We start from the raw sequence: 23,166 nt of genomic DNA, 5'->3' as shown, positions 1-23,166 counted from the left end.
TTTCCAAGACAACCTGGATTCCCAAGAGGTATGCCGGTGAGCCTATTGTTTATGCGTTATTTTTATTTGGTAGAAATTATATATATAATATATAAATGTAATATATAGTATATATAAATAACAAAATAAAATGAGTATTTATGTAATTTAATGTATTTATTTTAGTTTATATTTGTTATATCAACAACAAATAAATAAACAAATAAATCAATTTATGCATTTTTACTTATTTGTTTATTTGTTGTTAATATATATAAGCATATACAATCAAATAACATTTTTATTTATGTATTGTAATTAATTTATGTGTTTGTTTTTGTTTATGTATTATACAAACAGCAAATAAACAAATAAATTAATTTGTTTATGAATTTTTACTTATTTGTATATTTGTTGTTAATACAATTCTATAAAAAATACAATGTTGTATTTATGTTTTGTAATTTATTTATGTGTTTTGTTTGTATATTAACAAACAACAAATAAAAACAAATAAATGAATTTATGTATTGTTGCTTATTTGTTTACATTTTGTTAATATATATATATATATATATATATATATATATATGCGTATCAATTTTTTATAAACTTTTACTTTATGTATTGTATTTTGTTTTGTTTATCTATTGTATAAATAACAAAGAAACAAACAAATTAATTAATGAATGTATGTTACTTATTTGTTTATTTGTTGTTAATATATATATAAGAATATAAAATTTAATTGTTATTTATGTATTGTAATTTATTTATGTTTGTTTTTTATTCATATATTTTAAACAGCAAATAAACAAACAAATTGATTTATATATTGTTACTAATTTGTTTATTTGTTTTTAATAAACTGTATATAAGCCTATACAAAATAAAACAAAACTCTTAATTGATGTATCATTATTTATGTATTCGTTTTTTGCATATATATTATATTAACAGTAAATAAATTAATGTTTGTATTTTTACTTATTTTTGTAATGGTTGTTAATTTAAGCATATAAAAAATTACATATTTAATGTATTTAAATGCATTTATTTGTTTTTTGTTTTGTTTATATATTTTATAAACAACAAAGAAACAAATAAATACATTTCTATATTTATGTATTGTTACTTATGTGTTTATTTGTATTTAATATTTATAAGCATATACAAATTTAAAATAAATGTATTTATGTATTGTAATTATTTTCATTTTTGTTTATACATTGTATAAACAACAAATAAACAAGTAAATGAGTATATATACATTTTATTTAATTAATTATTTTGTTAATTTCTAAAAATAACAATACATAACACTTTAAAATGTATAAATGTATAAAAATCCATTTGTTTCTGTTTATATATTATTTTTTTATTTTGTTATTTACTGTTAGGCCCTAAGTTAATTTACTGTTTGCTAAATTGTTGTGTTGTAATATTGTTGTTTATTCCATGACGTATTCAAGGTTCACTCTAAATGTCATATCAAATATCCCTTTGGAAGCAAATATAGCCGACATCAGTGTCAATAGAATACATATACTTTTACGACCACCCGAACTTTTATTTGGACTTTCTTTGAGGGATTCCGGTGTCTCTCTAATCAACACTACAGATTACGCAGCCACATAATGCGCATGCGCACAGGAACTCGAGCTGTCCAAGTGCTGAAGCGGGTGCGCAAGACAACATCTCTCATCAGAAGAGACAAACATTCAAACACATCGCAGCTTCCGCATTTAATGGCAACACGGATTTCATGCGCGTTTTCTTTTCCCGCCCCAACTGAATGTCAAGCGCGCGATGGTGACTGGAGCTTCCAGTGGCATTATCTGCACGCGCAACAGCGGATCCGCCGGCGTATCGGTGTCGTTTCTTTGGTCAAACTGAACCATGAGCATCTGGACTGAAGTGTGTCTGGTGTGTTCGGTTTTACCTGTGGAAACCTCCGGCTCTGTGTTAGTTCGGAAGAAAGTGTCGGAGGAATGACGCGCCCTGATCTCAAACTCCTCACAACTTTATTCGCGTGTTTCCTTCAAATACACAACTTCAGGTATGTACCTGGACATGTCAAAGTAACAAACAGCGTTTAAAACAAAAATCATAGTATTAATCGATGATTCAATGAGCCTCATTTCGATTCTTGCAATGTTCATTAGTTAAGTAGGGAAGATCAGGGCAAGGAAAACTGTCTTAAATTTCCTCCAAATTACAATTACAGTGTCATTATATATTTGTAATAGTTGTTGGGTAAATTAGTGAACTTAATAAAACCACAATGGCGTACAGATAACGGTCAATTATATAATTAAGATTGAAACGGGTATTTTTCATAAATGTCAGGTTTGTGCAGGCTGTCACATTTTAATTGGGGCATGTTGACAAATGTGTTTTATATGTTGTAAACATGAATTGTTTTGTGTTATATGGGCCAATGAAGTGACGCTAATTTCTATATTCACAAATGCATTTAAAACATATGGAGCCCCTAAGAGGTCAGGGCAGGAATTTTTGTTCTGAAATAGTTTTGCGTTTCCTCGCATTATGTTTTGCGTTCAATCGCAATAGTTTGCGTTCCCTCTCAATAAGTTTTGTGTTCCATCGCAATATTTTGCTTTTCTTCGCATTAAGTTTTGCGTTCCTTCGCAATAGTTTGCGTTCCCTCGCAATAAGTTTTGCGTTCCATCGCAATAGTTTGCGTTCCCTCACAATAAGTTTTGTGTTCCATCGCAATAGTTTGCGTTCCCTCGCAATAAGTTTTGTGTTCCATCGCAATATTTTGCGTCCCCTCTCAATAAGTTTTGTGTTCCATCGCAATAGTTTGCGTTCCATCACAATAAGTTTTATGTTCCATCGCAATAGTTTGCGTTCCATCGCAATAAGTTTTGTGTTCCATCGCAATATTTTTCTTTTCTTCGCATTAAGTTTTGCGTTCCATCGCAATAGTTTGCGTTCCCTCGCAATAGTTTGCATTCCCTCGCAATAAGTTTTGCGTTCCATCGCAATAGTTTGTGTTCCCTCTCAATAGTTTGCGTTCCATCGCAATAGTTTCTGTTCCCTTGCAATAAGTTTTGCATTCCATCTCAGTTTCTCTTCCATTGCAATAAGTTTTGCATTCCATCGCAATAGTTTCTGTTCCCTTGCATTCCATCGCAATAAATGTTGCGTTCCATCATAATAGTTTGCGTTCCCTCACGATACATTTTGTGTTCCATCTTAATAGTTTGCATTCCATCGCAATAAGTTTTGCATTCCATCTCAATAGTTTCTGTTTCCTTGCAATAAGTTTTGCATTCCATCTCAATAGTTTCGGTTCCCTTGCAATAAGTTTTGCATTCCATCGCTACAGTTTCTTTTCCCTTGCATTCCATCGCAATACTTTTGTGTTCCATCGTAATAGTTTGCGTTCCCTCACAATACATTTTGCGTTCCATCTTAATAGTTTGCATTCCATCACAATAAGTTTTGTGCTCCCTTGCAATAAGTTTTACATTCCATCGCAATACTTTCTGTTCCGTTGCAATACGTTTTGCGATCCCTCGCAAAAAGTTTTGTGTTCTCTTGCAATAAGTTTTGCATTCCATCGCAATACATTTTGCATTCCATCGTAAAAGTTTGCGTTACCACACAATACGTTTTGCGTTCCATCGTATTAGTTTGCATTCCATCGCAATAAGTTTTGTGTTCCATTGCAATAGTTTCTGTTCCCTTGCATTCCATCGAAATACATTTTGTGTTCCATCTTAATAGTTTGCATTCCATCGCAATAAGTTTTATATTCCATCGCAATAAGTTTTGCGTTCCCTTGCAATAGTTTCTGTTCCCTTGCAATATGTTTTGCATTCCATCGCAATAGTTTCTGTTCCCTTGCATTCCATCGAAATACATTTTGTGTTCCATCTTAATAGTTTGCATTCCATCGCAATAAGTTTTATATTCCATCGCAATAAGTTTTGCGTTCCCTTGCAATAGTTTCTGTTCCCTTGCAATATGTTTTGCATTCCATCGCAATAGTTTCTGTTCCCTTGCATTCCATCGCAATACATTTTGCGTTCCATCTTAATAGTTTGCATTCCATCGCAATAAGTTTTGCGTTCCCTTGCAATAAGTTTAGCATTCCATTGTATTACATTTTGCGTTCCATCTTATTAGTTTGCATTCCATTGCAATAGGTTTTGTGTTCCCTCCCAATTCTTTGCGTTCCCTCGCAATAGTTAAAGAAAAAATATAATTAAAAAAATCTGATTTTGTTTGTCATTTGGTGTAACCATGAGAGAACCTCTTGATATTATTGACTTAAAAATGTATGATATTTGTAAAATAAAGATTTTTCACCTTGAAACATATGTATGAAAAGGTTTTTGTTTTTGTACACTTCCATGTATTTGAGGTGCAAGGAAACTTGATGGTCATTAAATACATTTTTTGTTGAAAGTCAATAATAATGTTTTTAAAAAAATGTGTAAAAACAACATGAATTCAAAGAAAACATGTCTACAAACTTTAGAAACTCTACATTTTAGCACCTTGGACAACCTTATTTGTCAATGGCACATATCATTGTTTTACAATTAAAATGTTGCTGAAACGTTGGCCATTTAGTGGCAGGTTTCCACTGAGACAACTTACCCCACACAGTGTGACAATGTGCCCCTTGTTCTATTGTAGTGATGATCATTTGTAGTGGACATTACGCCTAATGAAGCTTTTATGCAGCATTTAGTGACACTTTTCTTACATCTGTAGCATTCCCAGCTAACAACTTTTGGTTCCTGGAATGTTCTAGGAACGTTTATGGCTATCACACATTAAACATAAAAGAATGTTCCTAGAATGTGAGGAAATTGCTTCCTACAGAATAACCAAATTGGACCATAAACCAGCATTAGGGGAATATTGAGTTTTTTTGTGGTAACTGAATAATTATCCAGAACGTTGTTTGGACTATAACACACATTCTCTGTTGTGTTTTATAGGATAACAGAAGGAAAAGAGTATGAGAGAGCATCTTCATCGACAATGTCCCCTTCAGATTTCCTGGACAAGTTAATGGGGAGGACGTCCGGATATGATGCGCGCATAAGACCTAACTTTAAAGGCATGACATCACTTAATGTTCTGTTCATTCCAACAACAACAACAACAACAACAACAACAACAACACGTTATTGTTCTGATATACCTGCTTTCAATGTTTGGAATGTAAAACTATTGTGATGTTTTTACAACTTCTTTATCCGTTTGATGTTTATGTTTCATAAATTAAAGAGATATCTGCCACAAGACAAATAATAATCAGGATTCATAATATACAAACACAAAAAAGTCACGAGACGCAACTAGTGGTAGGAAAAGTAAAGGTAAAAAAAGAATATTCTATCACAACACCAAATATCTTCTCTATTATTTACATTCTAATAATAACGTTCCTTCCTTCCAAAGTAAACGAGTGCCAGGTTTAATTCAGATGTTATGTTCAAGTTTTATTTGGCTTTGATGAGCGTTTGAGCCCAGGAGTGATTAAAAGTCTTGTTATGAATCATTCATGAGGTTCGAGATACCTCAGAGGTGTTTCTAACACTTATTTACCACGTAAATAACTACAATATATTCACAATGATATCAAATTAAGCTAAATTAATATTGAAATTGTGATGAATCTACAGAGCTACATTGTGGTTCCTCTGATCAGACATGTTGAATTCTGTGTTGTTGTCGTTCTGCTGTTTCAGGTCCCCCCGTGAACGTCACATGCAATATTTTCATCAACAGCTTTGGCTCCGTGACGGAGACGACTATGGTGAGTGTGCCATTATAAATCCTTCATAACTCGATGCTTTTCATCTAAAACTGTATTAGAAGTCATTAATAAGTTCTGTTCATACGTGTAAAAACATTGATATTTTGGGCATGTAAACTGACAAATATAAAAGCTATTAATTAATATGCCATTTTTTGGGAAATAATAAAATGTAGAAATTCTTTGAGTGTGTTGTGTGTGTGTGTCTGTGTGTGTGTGTCTGTGTGTGTGTGTCTGTGTGTGTGTTGTGTGTGTGTGTGTGTCTGTGTGTGTGTGTCTGTGTGTGTGTGTGTGTGTGTGTCTGTGTGTGTGTGTGTGTGTGTCTGTGTGTGTGTGTGAGTGTGTGTCTGTGTGTGTGTTTTGTGTGTGTGTGTGTGTGTGTCTGTCTGTCTGTGTGTGTGTCTGTGTATGTGTGTGTGTGGGTGTGTTGTGTGTGTGTCTGTGTGTGTGTGTGTGTGTGTGTGTGTCTGTGTGTGTGTGTGTGTGGGTGTGCGTGTGTGTGTGGGTGTGTGTGGGTGTGTCTGTGTGTGTGTGTGTGTGTGTGTGTGTGTGTGTGTGTGTGTGTGTGTGTGTGTGTGAGACTGACTGTGTTTATTTCCTTGCCCACTGAACTACTACTCCAGAAGTTTTATCAGCACAAAGGGGATTATAATATGACTGCTGATAAACGATCATCGACCTTTTGTAGTCTGTCAGAAATAAATCTGCTCCGTTTGTTCATTAGTAATCGCACAATCCCTTCAACACATCAGACAGCTGCTTTCCAGACCGATACAGTCTGCCGGTATTTCACTTTGGATTAAACTAATAAACTAATAATAATCTATAAACTAATAAAATGTAAACTTCCTCGTATGCAGCCAGATGGCACAGGATTGAGTTATCCCAATTTAATAAACCGGTGGGTTCAAGTCCAGAAGAGCACGCGAGTCGATCGGTGAGGTTCAGGTTTAAGGTTTAGGGAGGTTTTGTTGATTTAAAACTCGATAAAGAATGAACTTTACAAACCTCTTCTGTTTGGGTGAACATTTAACTCACTTTTAGCGCCACACAGTGGACATTTCACCTGCTGTGATGAGTGTGAACGAACCACATAATATCCTTTAGCAAAACGGTCATCACAGGCGCATCAGTTTCATAAGATCAGGCAGCAATTGACCCTCTTTCCTATTTCAAAACATGTTTCTGCTGCTATTGTGTTACTCCAAAGAACGTTTAGCATCAGCTCTGAGTCTTCTACCGCTAATTTTGTTCCAGCAGTTTCTAACGTTTATTCTCAGAATATCACCATTTTTGAGATGTTTAACATTAAATGTAACATTCCTTTGATGTTCCCTTGTTCTGCGTGCACATGCATGAGATTACCACCTCGTGATTTGGTCTCAGGTCTATCATTCAGATCAAACGCTTTAGGGGTAAACAATTAAGAAATAATCTAGAGCCTGGTCTCATTTGTCTCTTGCAGCCCAAAGTTAAAACTAAGAGCATCTCAAATGCAACGCTTTAATAAATGCTCATTATAGACATATTTTAAAGATCCTTTCAATCACAGCAGGTGTGTAAAGGGTCACCAATAGCATAAATATATATTATCTATAGTGATTGGTAAATTACTAAAAAAGTAATCCATTACAAATTACTCACTACTTCTCTATAAAAATGTAATCAGATTACTTTACCCACTACTTTTTTAAAAAGTAATCCCATTACTTTTCGTTACTTTCTAAACCACAAAATAATGTCTATTTTCTCTTTGTTCAATGTTGCACACCTTTCCACTGTCACCGTAACGCAAACAGACGTACGTATGAACATATTAAATGTAAATACGACTATTTTAGAAGTATTTCTGACCCAGGTACTGTACTTATAATAATAACTTTCACTGAGAGTCAGCGACTGCAATCCGATTACAGGAATTTAAAATGTGTACTTTATGTGTGCTAAAAGTAATTAGATTACAGTAACTACTTACTTTGTAATCCAATTACACCCAACACTGATTATACACAAAACAATATAAATAAAGCACCGAAGCATCTCTGGAGTTTGCACAAAATTAGCCGTTCATGAAATATTTCAACATGCCATTATAACACAAAAACAACCCATTTCATGTTTTAATAATGTTCCGTTATTAACCAGCTAATTGGATTAATTGGGTCGATCTTTTTGGAATGTCACCCGTAACAAAAGCAGAAAGCAATTTTCACAAAGTGACTGAATAATGTCTTTTGGTGTAAGTTATGGTGAAAAATTAGAGCCATGCACATGTTTTATTACTGATGAAAGAGTTCTTGTATCAAGTAGCTGAACAAAAACAACATATTGATGCATTTGAGCGAAAGCTCAACAAAATCCATAAGAGTAACAGAGCTGTTCAAGCAGACAGCACAAGCACTTAAACGCCAGAAGAACTCACTGAGGTCCGCTGAACCTGAATCTGTCTGCAGCCAATAAAACGTCTCAGGGGTGTTTTGTGTAGTGAGCGTTCTCAACCGTTCAAATCAACCGTTTTTACTTTCTTAACCTGCTTTATTTCTGGTCTTATTGTACATAGAGCTATAGGATGCTCCCTTGCTCCCTATTTAGTGCATGACTTAACCTCCAGTGTGCTGTCTGTCTGCACTGGTCTCAGAATCAGTTATAGAGAGCTATAGGATGCTCCCTTGCTCCCTATTTAGTGCATTACTTAACCTCCAGTGTGCTGTCTGTCTGCACTGGTCTCAAATCAGTTATAGAGAGATATAGGATGCTCCCTTGCTCCCTATTTAGTGCATTACTTAACCTCCAGTGTGCTGTCTGTCTGCACTGGTCTCAGAACAGTTATAGGAGAGCTATAGGATGCTCCCTTGCTCCCTATTTAGTGCATAACTTAACCTCCAGTGTGCTGTCTGTCTGCACTGGTCTCAGAACAGTTATAGGAGAGCTATAGGATGCTCCCTTGCTCCCTATTTAGTGCATGACTTAACCTCCAGTGTGCTGTCTGTCTGCACTGGTCTCAGAACAGTTATAGGAGAGCTATAGGATGCTCCCTTGCTCCCTATTTAGTGCATGACTTAACCTCCAGTGTGCTGTCTGTCTGCACTGGTCTCAGAACAGTTATAGGAGAGCTATAGGATGCTCCCTTGCTCCCTATTTAGTGCATAACTTAACCTCCAGTGTGCTGTCTGTCTGCACTGGTCTCAGAACAGTTATAGGAGAGCTATAGGATGCTCCCTTGCTCCCTATTTAGTGCATGACTTAACCTCCAGTGTGCTGTCTGTCTGCACTGGTCTCAGAACAGTTATAGGAGAGCTATAGGATGCTCCCTTGCTCCCTATTTAGTGCATGACTTAACCTCCAGTATGCTGTCTGTCTGCACTGGTAAGAGCTATAGGATGCTCCCTTGCTCCCTATTTAGTGCATGACTTAACCTTCAGTGTGCTGTCTGTCTGCACTGGTCTCAGAACAGTTATAGGAGAGCTATAGGATGCTCCCTTGCTCCCTATTTAGTGCATAACTTAACCTCCAGTGTGCTGTCTGTCTGCACTGGTCTCAGAACAGTTATAGGAGAGCTATAGGATGCTCCCTTGCTCCCTATTTAGTGCATAACTTAACCTCCAGTGTGCTGTCTGTCTGCACTGGTCTCAGAACAGTTATAGGAGAGCTATAGGATGCTCCCTTGCTCCCTATTTAGTGCATAACTTAACCTCCAGTGTGCTGTCTGTCTGCACTGGTCTCAGAACAGTTATAGGAGAGCTATAGGATGCTCCCTTGCTCCCTATTTAGTGCATGACTTAACCTCCAGTGTGCTGTCTGTCTGCACTGGTCTCAGAACAGTTATAGGAGAGCTATAGGATGCTCCCTTGCTCCCTATTTAGTGCATGACTTAACCTCCAGTGTGCTGTCTGTCTGCACTGGTCTCAGAACAGTTATAGGAGAGCTATAGGATGCTCCCTTGCTCCCTATTTAGTGCATGACTTAACCTCCAGTGTGCTGTCTGTCTGCACTGGTCTCAGAACAGTTATAGGAGAGCTATAGGATGCTCCCTTGCTCCCTATTTAGTGCATGACTTAACCTCCAGTGTGCTGTCTGTCTGCACTGGTCTCAGAATCAGTTATAGGAGAGCTATAGGATGCTCCCTTGCTCCCTATTTAGTGCATGACTTAACCTCCAGTGTGCTGTCTGTCTGCACTGGTCTCAGAACAGTTATAGGAGAGCTATAGGATGCTCCCTTGCTCCCTATTTAGTGCATGACTTAACCTCCAGTGTGCTGTCTGTCTGCACTGGTCTCAGAACAGTTATAGGAGAGCTATAGGATGCTCCCTTGCTCCCTATTTAGTGCATGACTTAACCTCCAGTGTGCTGTCTGTCTGCACTGGTCTCAGAACAGTTATAGGAGAGCTATAGGATGCTCCCTTGCTCCCTATTTAGTGCATGACTTAACCTCCAGTGTGCTGTCTGTCTGCACTGGTCTCAGAACAGTTTGAAATGCTCCTTATTTTCATCATAACTCCATATAAAGCCTCTGAAAGACACATTTTCAGCTTTTGGATGAACCGATTTATTCTCAATGTAAATTTAGGATTTCTAAGGAAAGTATGTGCTAAAGTACACAGTAGTCTACGTTGTGTTTATCAGCGTGCTGTTTTGCTATAAATGGCAAAACATTTTAAAATGGCACATCAGATTAAACTAGAGACTCTAATCTTTAGACTCAAACAGGTTTCATTGTAAAAACTTAATTCGGTTTCTCACCAGATGCAGTTTTGTTGCCGCTTCTCCCAAAGAAAAACTCAGCTGTGGTCAGCGCCATGTTGTTTTGTCACATGACTCAGTAGGTCGAAAGTTTAACCCTTTACTGACTTTTAAGTCTCCTGAACTGAGATCAGTTGGTTTAAATGAAATTATATAATGAGTTGCATATGGCAAAGCCAAAATACAACCTCCACGCATGTGGTCACACGTGCTTAAAGCAAATCTCCAAAACTATCAAATTTACATTTGATTCAATGGCATCAGAAATTAGCCTTTAATCTGTAAACAGGCTAAAAAACTCTATTTCATCAGGTTGGTTCAGCTAATGTGCATTTAAAATGCATCTATCATACAATGCATTTAGACTTTACTAAAAGGCGGGATTTCCATTCCTACAGCCTCCATCCATATTGAGAATAACATCTCTTCCTCCTCATACATCAATGAATATTAACTTTCCTGTACTATTGACCTCCACACCTGAACTCTATTCTGATTCATACTTTAATAAGTTCAGAGGAAACTTACCGGGTTCATCATGGTGTGCGTCTGACAGGACTACAGGGTGAACATCTTCCTGAGGCAGAAATGGAACGACCCTCGACTGGCGTACAGCGAGTACCCGGACTCTTCTCTGGATCTGGACCCCTCCATGCTCGACTCCATCTGGAAACCGGATCTGTTCTTTGCCAATGAGAAGGGCGCAAACTTCCATGATGTCACCACAGATAACAAACTCCTGAGGATCTTTAAAGACGGAACGGTTCTGTACAGCATCAGGTAAGAAGTCTTCAAATCCGGTGCTGTCGTTTTCCCTCCAAAAACGATGTCACTTCCTGGAAGAGGGTGTCATTAATGAACCATTGACTTCCATTGTAAGTGTCTCACTGTAACAGATTTTTGCTAGTCTAAATGTATTTTTGGTAATCAATATTATCCCACAGATGTTGATTGAGCTTAACTTCATCATCATGTACTCACCCTCATGTCACCCCAGATGTGTGAGACTTTCTTTCATCAGCTGAACACAAATTAAGATTTTTAGAAGAATATTTCAGCTCTGTCGGTCCATACAATGCAAGTGAATGGTGACCAGAATTGTGAAGCTCCAAAAAGCACATAAATGCAGCATAAAAGTAATCCAGTGGTTTAATCCAGGACTTCAGAAGTGATATGATAGGTGTGGGTGAAAAACAGTCCTTTTTTTACTATAAATCTCCACTTTCACTTTCACATGCTTCTTCTTTTGTTTTTGGCTATTTGCATTCTTAGTGCATATCGCCACCTACTGGGCAAGGAGGAGAATTTATAGTAAAAAAGTTTTATATTGATTAAATAAAAGTGTAATCTTGCTACGGTTGATGTTCAAACCTTTTTGTCTCACGTAACCGTAAGTGGTTATACGTTTCCATTGCACTATTCTCTACCAGTTGAGGAATAGAGAAACATTTATATTCAGCGACTTATATTTGATGCATTGTAGGAGGCGTATAGTAGCTCTTATTATAAAGTCACTGTGGAGCGGAGGGGGGCGGGGCCGGGGCGGAATATCGTGCCCGGTCCGGCCCCCCCTCCACTCCACAGTCACGTATGATTACAGAAAGACAGAATTCGTTCTATTTTGAAAATCGGCTGACATGACATTGTCCCACTTTTCCCAAATGGCTTTCTATTTAAAGGAAACCACCACACATCAGTCCTCGCCATTTGAGACAGCGCTCAATAGTTCATACGCTCTGAATTCATGCATAAATCATCCTGTGTGCATGTGTAGTGTGCTTTACTTCGCTTCTGCTGAGACGTGCGTTTAAAGTCACACGTTTTTAGGTGATACCTTCAATCAAACATGGGTCCAAATGGTCTAAGCGTCAAGTCTTGGGTCAAGTCTAATGAAGAATGGTTTAAGTCAAGCTAGTTTTCGCCTACAGCACATAATACAGGAATAATGAAGGTTGTTTGTCACATTATTTATAGATTGACATTAATATTGTCCTGTCCGATGGATCTAAAGAACTTTCCCATGGATGTACAGACCTGCACGATGCAGCTGGAGAGTTGTAAGTATTTATTATTATTATTAGTTCAATGAGTTTCTCTAAATATCTCTGAGCTCAATTTCTCGTGATTATTATTTGTTTCTTCAGTCGGCTACACGATGAATGATCTGATCTTTGAGTGGCTTGATAAAGGTCCCGTTCAGGTGGCAGATGCTTTGACTTTACCGCAGTTCCTTATCAGAGATGAGAAAGACCTCGGCTACTGCACCAAACACTACAACACAGGTGACCGCATTATTTAACATTTAACTCTGATGCTGTCTTTCCAAGGCATGTAAATGGTCTGCACTTATTTAGTGCTTTTTTTAACCTTAGAGGTTACCAAAGTGCTTTACACTGTGTCCTATCACCCATTCTCACACACACACACACACACACACACACACACACACACACACACACACACACACACACACACACACACACACAAACACACACACACACCAATGATGACAGAGCTGCATGTCTAGCCTGCCATTGGGAGCAACTTGGGGTTCAGTGTCTTGCCCAAGAACACTTCAGCAGGTGGAGTCGTGTGAGCCGGGAATCGAAACCCCAACCCTGCGATTAGCAGCCGACCCGCTCTTCCACCTGAGCCACAGCCATCAGAAGTGTCTATTTGGTCATTTATAAAAAATGTCGCACTTCACATATTATTGCAATTAGTAAAAACATAAAATTTATCAAATAGTCATGTGTCATATCTCTCTGTTGCACCACAGTCCGCAGTCGGCCTTTATCCCTCTCGGAGGATTAATTAGCCTGATACGGGACCGGGTGTGTATAATCACGACCCAGCCCCGCCCTCCACCCTGTCACATTCCTCCCTCATTCTCTCAGGCTGGGGAGCCCCTGGCATGACGTACACCCCCCGTGCCTTCTGCCCCGTCTGCCGACAGGTCATCCCCGTCTACCTGGATGAGGGAGGGGACAGGGGGAGGGAAACAGAAATAATTCAAATGTGGGGGTACTTCCTGTAACAGTGTAGTACCCACCAAAAAACACTGTAAAATTTAAAAGAGGCCAACGCGGAGCGGCAGTGAGTGAGAGAGAGAGAGAGATAAAAAAACACTTACTCGCCGGTTCTCTGATATGCTGTAGCTTGGTCCTCGGCCACACCTCCACCCTCTAATGGACGACAGCTGCGTCTCCCCGAGCGGATCGGAGGCAGTCCTCCAGGCGGTCGGTTAGGAGCCCCTTCTCCCCTCGCGGTCGGCGGCCGTTCCTCCGCTTCCAGGCGGCCGGGCTCCTCGTCCCCCAGTAGATGGCCGCGGCTGCTCCGTTGGGGTGGATGGTAGTGGCAAGAACTCTACTATGGCTTATCCCTCCATTGGCACCAGTGTAAATGGAAAGGAGGAGGCGAGAACCGGCTTGACAATATAAATAATATTTTAATGAAAAGCTTAGTTTACGGTCAGCTTACCGTAAACGATCTCTCTCTCTCGCAGTCGGCCTTTACCCCTCTCGGAGGCTTAATCAGCCTGATAAAGAACCGGGTGTGTATAATCATGACCCAGCCCCGCCGTCCGCCCTGTCAAAAACACGTAATGTGCTAACTGTCTTTTTTGTACTTCAATGCCATCAGTGTCAGCTGAGATAAGCAGATGAGTCGCTGGTTCGCAAAGGCGGACCTAAAAGAAATTCACACGCTCGAAGAGAGAAAGAAGAGAGCATGAGCGAGAAAAAACAAACACCTGAAGTCACCCCACCTAAAAGAAGAACCTGCTTTGTGACACATTCTGGGTAAAGCGAAATGCCATCAGCACCATCTTGAAGCAGGACAGCTCCAGCTCCCGTCACGCTGGCATCCACCTCAAGCTTGAATGGCCGAGACAGGGGATGACAACACTGAAGCACTACAGAGGAGAGACTTGACACATATAAAAGCACGCTGACACTCATCAGACCAAATAAAAGGTACTTTGGGACTACACAACTTTGTTAAAGGGGAAACAACCATAGAGAAGTTCGTACAAACACCTGCAATACCCAGCCGTTCCTAAGAATCGTCACAGCTCCAGCCTCGTGGCGAGTGAAGGCTACATTAGGATAGCTGACACCGTCACATCCACTGGATGCACTTGACCATTGCCGACCTGCTTCCCCAGGTATGTTACCATCGCTTTTGCGAATTCACATTTTGCTAAATTCAATGGCAGGTAATCCTCAGCAAGTCAATCAAAGACAGCGCTCAGTGTTGACATGTTACAACTAGGAACGTCACCAAGAACCATAGACATTAGCCGGTGAAACCAAATGCCATGCGCGTGTATTGGAGGAAACAATTGGGGGTTTTAAATGCAGAGATTTTAGAAGTGCACAAGGCCAAAGGCACCTGCCAGTAACCTTTTAAAAGGTTCAATTTAATGATGTACTGAGGGGCTGCAAGATTAACGATACAATCCTCAGTACAATAGAAATGAATTGGGTATGGTCATGGAAATCAGTACAGAATCTGGCTGACCCATCCACTTTAGGACCCAAAATGCATGGTTAACTCCATGGGCTGTTTAGCGAAGCCATTCTGTAACAGATATTCTACCACTTTCTTCACTACTTCCCTCTTACATACCGGACAGTGATACGCATGCTGTTTGATTCACTGCCTACGTCGATGCCATGTTGAATAATGGTGGAACATCTTTTCTCCCTATTTGGAATGGCCAATTCCCACTACTTAGTAGGTCCTCGTGGTGGCGCTGTTACTCGTCTCAATCCCGGTTCTGGAGCGATGAGGGTTGTGTGTGTGTGTGTGTGTGTGGTGGGGGGGGGTGTTCGCTGTCTGCATACTTTTCTGCATATCGCAGCGCCGTTTTGTGGTCCATTCTGCATAACGCGGCGGGTCATTTTTGCTTATCATGGCCCATTCAGGAATGTTTTGGGGCCGACCCACCAGCCCACTCGGTTCTCCCAATGGCTAGTTCCCCCCTGATTGGCCCCAAAGTGCATCTGCCCACTGGGAAAATGTCCAATATGCCAGATTACCAGTCCAGCCCTGGTGGTCTGGTCAGTTGGTCAGTTGCCTCTGCTTCTGAGACCGTGCATGAGTTTTGGTTATACCAAGATGCCCAGACCAAAGGTGATCATGGGCCAAAACGAAATTTTGAAGGGACCACAATTTGATGTACCACATTCCAGTCATCTGAATTCTCATCATTCAACAGATGAACACTACACTGACGCATCAACACTTCATTGTTCCAATGAAACAATGCTGACAATGCGGCTGCTGTATCGCTGTATCAGTGCTTGAATGATATTATCCTAATGTGTGATCACTTTTTTGGGCATCAATAAGTGTTTCACGCGAGATGGGAAAAAAGGCAACGGTTTCTGGAGCGACGTTTCTGTCACTAAACTGACTCTGAGTCAGTTTAGTGACATCTGAAGACCCAGGGAATACAGCTTTCCCAAGAGCATCTGTGAGAACCGACTCACCTAAATGTACGTCATTCTTCTGAATTGTGCGCATTGCTTGTTCATGCGTAGTAATTGCACTGACAGAGAACACATCTGGACGTTTTTGTGCAAGTTCATCAGGTTGCAGATCAGTTTGAGGAGTATCTGTAACAGGCAAAGCTGGCATTTAGTTTCCCATAATAAAATCAATATCTTTAAAAGGATGGGAAGAATGGGCCACTACATTAAAACATCCGGACACCAAGTCAGATGACACCCAGAAGATGGAGAGGGACAGGTACGAAACCGATTTCAATGCCCTGAACAAAAGTGCTGGCATTACACACGCAAAGAGGAAAAAGTCAAGCAATATAAAAAACTGAGAGCCCCCCGTATCACACCTTCTGGTCCTCAACATGGCCGGTCAGCGACACGAATCCACCAAACTCAAAAGGCTGGAAACATTCATCAGAGGCTACAGATGGAGTAGGGGACAGCTGAGGAGACACTTTTTTTTATATCACCATTTATCCCAATTTGGAATGCACAATTCCAACTACTTAGTAGGTCCCCGTGGTGGTGCGGTCACTCACCTCAATCCGGGTGGGGGAGGACGAGTCTCAGTTGCCTCCGCTTCTGAGAGCGTCAATCCGCGCATCTGATCACGTGACTCGTTGTGCATGACACCGCGGAGACTCACAGCATGTGGAGACTCATGCTACTCTCACGATCCACACACAACTCACCACACGCCCCATTGAGAGAACCACTAATCACCACCACGAGGAGGTTACCCCATGTGACTCTATCCTCCTAGCAACGGCCAATTTGGTTACCCATGTGACCTACCTCCTAGCAACCGGCCCAATTTGGTTGCTAAGGAGACCTGACTGGAGTCACTCAGCACACCCTGGATTCAAACTCTCGACTCCAGGGGTGATAGTCAGCATCAATACTCGCTGAGATACCCAGACCCCCCTAAAAATATTATTAATATTTAGAACATTTGATTCCTCGTGGAACGACCCTGTAACTCTTTCTTGTGTGTGTTTAGGTAAGTTCACCTGTATTGAGGTGAAGTTTCATCTAGAGCGTCAGATGGGTTATTACCTCATCCAGATGTACATCCCCAGTCTGCTGATCGTCATCCTCTCCTGGGTCTCCTTCTGGATCAACATGGATGCAGCACCCGCTCGTGTCGCACTCGGCATCACCACCGTCCTCACCATGACAACACAGAGCTCCGGCTCACGAGCTTCACTGCCAAAGGTCAGATCAACCTAATGCAGCACCAGGGTTCACCTGTGACCCTGAATACACCTGGATGTACTTCAGAGAATACATGGGCATACTTTACAGTCAAACATGATTCTATGCATTATCCAGAGACTCTATTGTTTTAATATTGTATTCTATTATGTAATGAGATTGTTATTGTTTCCACCAGCCACAAAGTGGGTGATTCTCATGAAACCTGTCAAGAAAATGTCCTAGTCCCATTTTACTCCAAAATCTAAAGAAGCAAATGAGAAATTATATTTTGCATGTAGAAAATGAAGCCTATTTTTACAATGGGACATTTCAGTGGCTATAAAAGTTCCACACAATCCTGTTAAAAATGTTAAAAAGACAAATCATGTCAGACCTTTTTTCAACAAATAAAAGTTTAAGGAATAAACATGGTTGCATAAGTGTGCAAACACTTTTATAACGGGGCATGTGACTCATCGGGTCGTCAAATAAGAAGTCAGCTGTTTCTGGCATCTTCTTGGTTGCATCTTAATGCTGAAGCAATGGTCCACAAAGAGCTTACAAAGGATGTGCAGGACCTCATTGTGAAGGGATAACAATCAGGAGAGGGGTACCAGAGAATATCCAAAGCATTAGATGTCATGTAACACCGTGAAAGCCATCATAAACAAGTGGAGAAAATGGGGCACCACCAGGGCTGGACTGGTAATCTGGCATACAGGGCATTTTCCCGGTGGGCCGACACACTTTGTGGCCGATGTGGTGCAAACTGGCCATCGGGAGCACCGAGCAGGCTGGTAATGTGCCGAATGGTCCGTGACAAGCTAAAATTATCCACTGCGTTATGAAGAACGGTTTTGGCCCAGTTGCCATGTACAATCCCCCGGCCGATTTCTCTTCCTGTCCAGCTCTCGGCACCACAATGGCATTCCAAGGAACAGGGCGCCCATCAGAAATTGATGGTAAAGTTAACAGGGAGGCTGCCAAGAGGCCGACAGCAACATTTAAGGAGCTGCAAGAATATCTGGCAAGTACTGGTCACTCGCTGCATGTGCCAACAATATCCTATATTCTTCATTTGTCTGGGCTTGGGGTAGGGTGGCAAGACGGATGGCAATACTCACAAATTTTGCCAAACTGGCATATTTCCAATGACTCAAAACAATGTGGCAAAAACTTTTATGGTGTAATGACACCATGATGTCATACCCACAGTCATGCTATGGGGCTGCTTCTCTTCTGCGGGGACTGTGGCACTAGTCAAGATAGACGTTGCCATGGATCGTGCCAAATACCTTTCCATTTTGGCACAAAACTGGCAGTCCTCCATTAGAAAGCTGAAGAGGAATTTCATTCTTCAGCACCAAAATAATCCCAAACAAAAATCAAAGTCAACAAAGAAATGGCTTCAGAAGATCAAGAGCACAGACCTAAATCCAATCACAAACTTGTGGAATGACTTGAAGAGGGCCGTGCACAGGAGATCCCCTCCCAATTGGATCGATCCGGAGCTTTTTTGCAAGGTAGAGTGGGAAAAATGGACAAATCAAGACTGGATTAAAGCAAAAGGTGCTTCAGACAAGAATTAGTTGAGGGGTGTGCACACGTATGCAACCAGGTTATTGTCTTTTATTTCTTCTAAAACGTTTCCATTTGTTGTTCATTTGAAATTGGTTGATTGCATCATCACATTAACCCTTAAATGCATGCCAATTTTCCCAAACACTCTTACAGATTCGGGTCACTTATATCTACCAAAAATAGATGTACAAAATGCTCAGATAGTGTCAAATTTTCAAGACAATTAGAAAATAATAAAATAAAAAAAATTATATAATTTGATGCTTTATTTTTTTATATTTGAAAGTGAAAATGCAACAAATAAGAACCATAGACTGTAAAAAAAGATGGACGACGCCCCTTCGCTCTTTTCCATTGGTGAGAACTGAAGCCGCCAGTGTCCCGATATGGCGCTGACATCTTGGGACTTGAGTCTGCGTAGTTGCGATTTCGGGACCAGACCTGCGCAGTAGTGAGCAGGAAGTAAAGCCGCGAAATCAAGGCCCCGCCCTCACTCTCGCTGAATCAATCGCAAGCACACGCCCCTGCACTTTTGACTTTTGACTTATGACGGTGTGAAATAATTAATTATAGAAATTTAGATATTAAATTTAAAGCTCCAATCTCCTCAGTCCTCCGAAGATCCCGAAAAAAAGTCAGTTGGTGCTTCAGTGACTACTTCGCTCAGAGAACCTGTCAATCACAGCTGTCAATCATGATGTCACAGCAGCGTTTTTATAGCATCAAATAACTAAAAACACACTTATTTTGAAAACAAACACTTGAAATGACATCAACGTGATAGAAACGACAGTAAATGACAGAAACTATCTTTGGAAAAAAGATATGTGAAGTGTAATTTAATTGTTTAGTTGGTCTCACGTCCCGTTGAATAACATGGGGAGGCGGGGTTTATGACCTATACTAGGACCAGCCACTGGGGGGTGATAGAGACGTTTTGGCTTCACTTTTGAGGGCTTGTGCGGCACACTTGATAAGAACAGGATTTAGAGACGCAACTGGCTGTCAAACACGTATTGAGCTACACATAACACATAATGTACACATGTGTAATGTATGTGTAGCTTATGAGTATTTTCTCAGGCACTTATCGAGTATAAGTAGTACACACAAATATCAATAGTTATACTGATCATGTGTTAAACATGCTATAGTTTACTTCCATGTTGTTTCAATGTAAAATGTAAATCAAGTCAATCACTGAAACATCAGCGCCACCTTGAGGAAGAAATAACACGCACAGTATATTATGATGTGTACACACATATGGGAAACAGATCATTCACTATTGTTGCACAGAAAGTCAACATTATATAGTGTTTATTTGTATGAATATAGCGCTCACTTGTAATTGACAGTCAATTAGATATCCTGTGATAGTAAAATGACATAGATATGAGAACAAAGACCCTTTCCACTTTTGGTACTTAAACAAATATTAAATAATGATTATTTTTTTGCAATTTTGGCACCTTTTGTGTGTCACACTATTTATATGAGAGAGACTGAGGAACACTAAAGAGGTGCGGGCACACAGGTACAGGTGCAATGAGGTCCGGGTCACTAAAGACCCCAGGCATGCATTTAAGGGTTAAAGGTGATACAAAGATTTGACATGATTTATCTTAGATTCATCTTTTACGTCTCAAAAATGTTTGATTTTTATTTGATTACAATTTAGCTCAAATTCTCATTACCGCAATGCAAAAAGAAAAAAGTGAGAAATGTTGGTCATTACGATGATCTCGATACGCTTAAGTGTCCTGAAATTAATGTGTAACGAATTTATCCAAAGCATTATATGAACCTGGCTTTCAAGAGAGCATTTCAGGGGGTCTGGGCATCTCAGCGAGTATTGTCGCTGACTATCACACCTGGAGTCACGTGTTTGAATCCAGGGCGTGCTGAGTGACTCCAGTCAGGTCTCCTTAGCCACCAAATTGGCCTGGTTGCTAGGGAGGGTAGAGTAACATGGGGTAACCAAATTGGCCTGGTTGCTAGGGAGGGTAGAGTCACATGGGGTAACCAAATTGGCCCGTTTGCTAGGGAGGGTAGAGTCACATGGGGTAACCAAATTGGCCCGGTTGCTAGGGAGGGTAGAGTCACATGGGGTAACCAAATTGACCCGGTTGCCAGGGAGGGTAGCGCCACATGGGGTAACCAAATTGGCCCGGTTGCTAGGGAGGGTACAGTCACATAGGGTAACCAAATTGACCCGGTTGCCAGGGAGGGTAGCGCCACATGGGGTAATCAAATTGGCCCGGTTGCTAGGGAGGGTAGCGTCACATGGGGTAACCAAATTGGCCCGGTTGCTAGGGAGGGTAGAGTCACATGGGGTAATCAAATTGGCCCGTTTGCTAGGGAGGGTAGAGTCACATGGGGTAACCAAATTGGCCCGGTTCCTATTGAGGGTAGCGTCACATGGGGTAACCAAATTGGCCCGGTTGCTAGGGAGGGTAGAGTCACATGGGGTAACCAAATTGGCCTGGTTGCTAGGGAGAGTAGAGTCACATGGGGTAACCAAATTGGCCCGGTTGCTAGGGAGGGTAGAGTCACATGGGGTAACCTCCTCGTGGTGGTGATTAGTGGTTCTCTCAATGGGGCGTGTGGTGAGTTGTGTGTGGATCGTGGAGAGTAGCATGAGTCTCCACATGCTGTGAGTCTCCGCGGTGTCATGCACAACGAGTCACGTGATCAGATGCGCCGATTGACGGTTTCAGAAGCGGAGGCAACTGAGACTCGTCCTCCGCCACCCGGATTGAGGCGAGTAACCGCACCACCACGAGAACCTACTAAGAGGTGGGAATTGGGCATTCCAAATTGGGAGAAAAGAGATAAAATAATAAATAACTAAGAAAGCATTTAAACTGATACAATTGCTTATTTATATTCAGAGTCCAGTATTATGAGGATAATTCTTCATTAAAGGAGACCCAAAAATCTCGAACAGACACTCCAATATTATGCACAAATTCTCCTTCTGTGTTTCAATTGAGGAGGAAAATATTAAGGGTGTGTAAATGATCAAATGTTAATTTTTGGGAGATCTATTCCTTAAAGAGCGTGCAATAACAAAACGTGATTCGCTCGTGTCATTATCACAAACAGTCCATAAACCCCAGAGCAGTTGCACGTGTTAAATCATGTACATTCACATTGGACAGCAAAGCCGCGTCATTATAATGAGCTCTAGAATAAACACATTCATGTAAATGAGAAAGATGACGTGCGTCCCCGTGTTTAATCACGTCTCTGATGCATTGACGTCCACAAGTGTTACGAGACGTCAGAGACGTACATCAAAGCATATCAGTATTTCGTGGAAAGCCATTTAGAGAACTGAATCAAAGCAACAAAAGCTGAGAACACAATTATCAGGGTGATTAGCTTTCTTTGATCCGTATCCCATAATGCAAATGACCGTCTGCTGTGAGAGTTGCTTCTCTAATGAGGTTTTAAGCTAAACCTTATTACAATAAAACCTTGCGTAATGATAAAGTAAATGTGTTGGTGACTCTACATTGAGTGCTTATCTTGGTGATTAGTTTAACATCACTTTAACTCATTTTTCAACGCATGCATTAGTAGACTGCCGAAATGAAGCACGTTTATTACAGGAGATTTCAATGCACAGGTTTCCTATGTGAAGGCCATTGACATCTGGATGGCCGTGTGTCTGCTGTTTGTCTTCGCCGCTCTTCTGGAATACGCCGGCGTAAACTTTGTGTCCCGACAGCAGAGGGAATTTCTTCGCTTGAAACGAAGGGAAAGGCGAAAGCAGAAGGTACAAACACGTAACGGTGGGCTCTTGTTTGTTGCTGGAGGTCAGAGGTCAGATCTTCCACCTGTGTAATGACTGAAGACGCTATCGTATGCCACCGCCGCTCGCTCGCCGCTCAGAAAGTAGATTAGCTTGCTAAAATGCATCAGCGTTATCGTCTTGACGAGGAGGAAATTAACACCAAAGTAAATTAGAAATCACTGACTTAAACGCTGTCTGAGGTTTAATGATCGACATTTCCAATTCTGTGCTTTAAGAGAACGGAGACAGTCCCCTACGGGCACAAGACTCATCGTGCCCGTGCGTTTCAACAGACATTCAGTGATGGTTTTATTTAGTTTACTCTTTAATTATATGCAAATAGAAGAGAAAGTTGCTAATTTTGGGCCAAAAGGGAACAATAAAGTATTAATGTGATAGTTCACTCAGAAATTCGAATTTAAATTTAAAATGACTAACGCTTTATAATCACTACAGGGTATAAATATTCATAAAGATACATTTATAAGTTATTGTTCTGATTAAATTATTCAATATTAGTCTTAATGAAGTTATTATTAGATCATTATTAT

The 23,166-nt window shown here is 40.5% G+C and overlaps 1 protein-coding gene across 1 annotated transcript in view; it reads left to right on the top strand.

The window, feature by feature from the left end:
- The first annotated feature begins 1,707 nt into the window (after positions 1-1,707).
- LOC127655375 (glycine receptor subunit alpha-2-like) overlaps positions 1,708-23,166 on the top strand; it is a 23,851-nt gene continuing 2,392 nt past the window's right edge. The window contains exons 1-8 of the mRNA XM_052143154.1: positions 1,708-2,038; positions 4,962-5,083; positions 5,718-5,785; positions 11,082-11,305; positions 12,500-12,582; positions 12,670-12,807; positions 17,036-17,250; positions 22,448-22,597. Coding sequence (XP_051999114.1) covers positions 1,971-2,038; positions 4,962-5,083; positions 5,718-5,785; positions 11,082-11,305; positions 12,500-12,582; positions 12,670-12,807; positions 17,036-17,250; positions 22,448-22,597 — 1,068 coding nt within the window. The 5' untranslated portion in view covers positions 1,708-1,970. The remainder of the gene's footprint in view (positions 2,039-4,961; positions 5,084-5,717; positions 5,786-11,081; positions 11,306-12,499; positions 12,583-12,669; positions 12,808-17,035; positions 17,251-22,447; positions 22,598-23,166) is intronic.

Source organism: Xyrauchen texanus, chromosome 14 (assembly GCF_025860055.1).
Source record: "Xyrauchen texanus isolate HMW12.3.18 chromosome 14, RBS_HiC_50CHRs, whole genome shotgun sequence".
Taxonomy (NCBI): domain Eukaryota; kingdom Metazoa; phylum Chordata; class Actinopteri; order Cypriniformes; family Catostomidae; genus Xyrauchen; species Xyrauchen texanus.
Note: the sequence above shows the minus strand (reverse complement) of the source record. Positions and strands in the feature narration are given on the sequence as shown.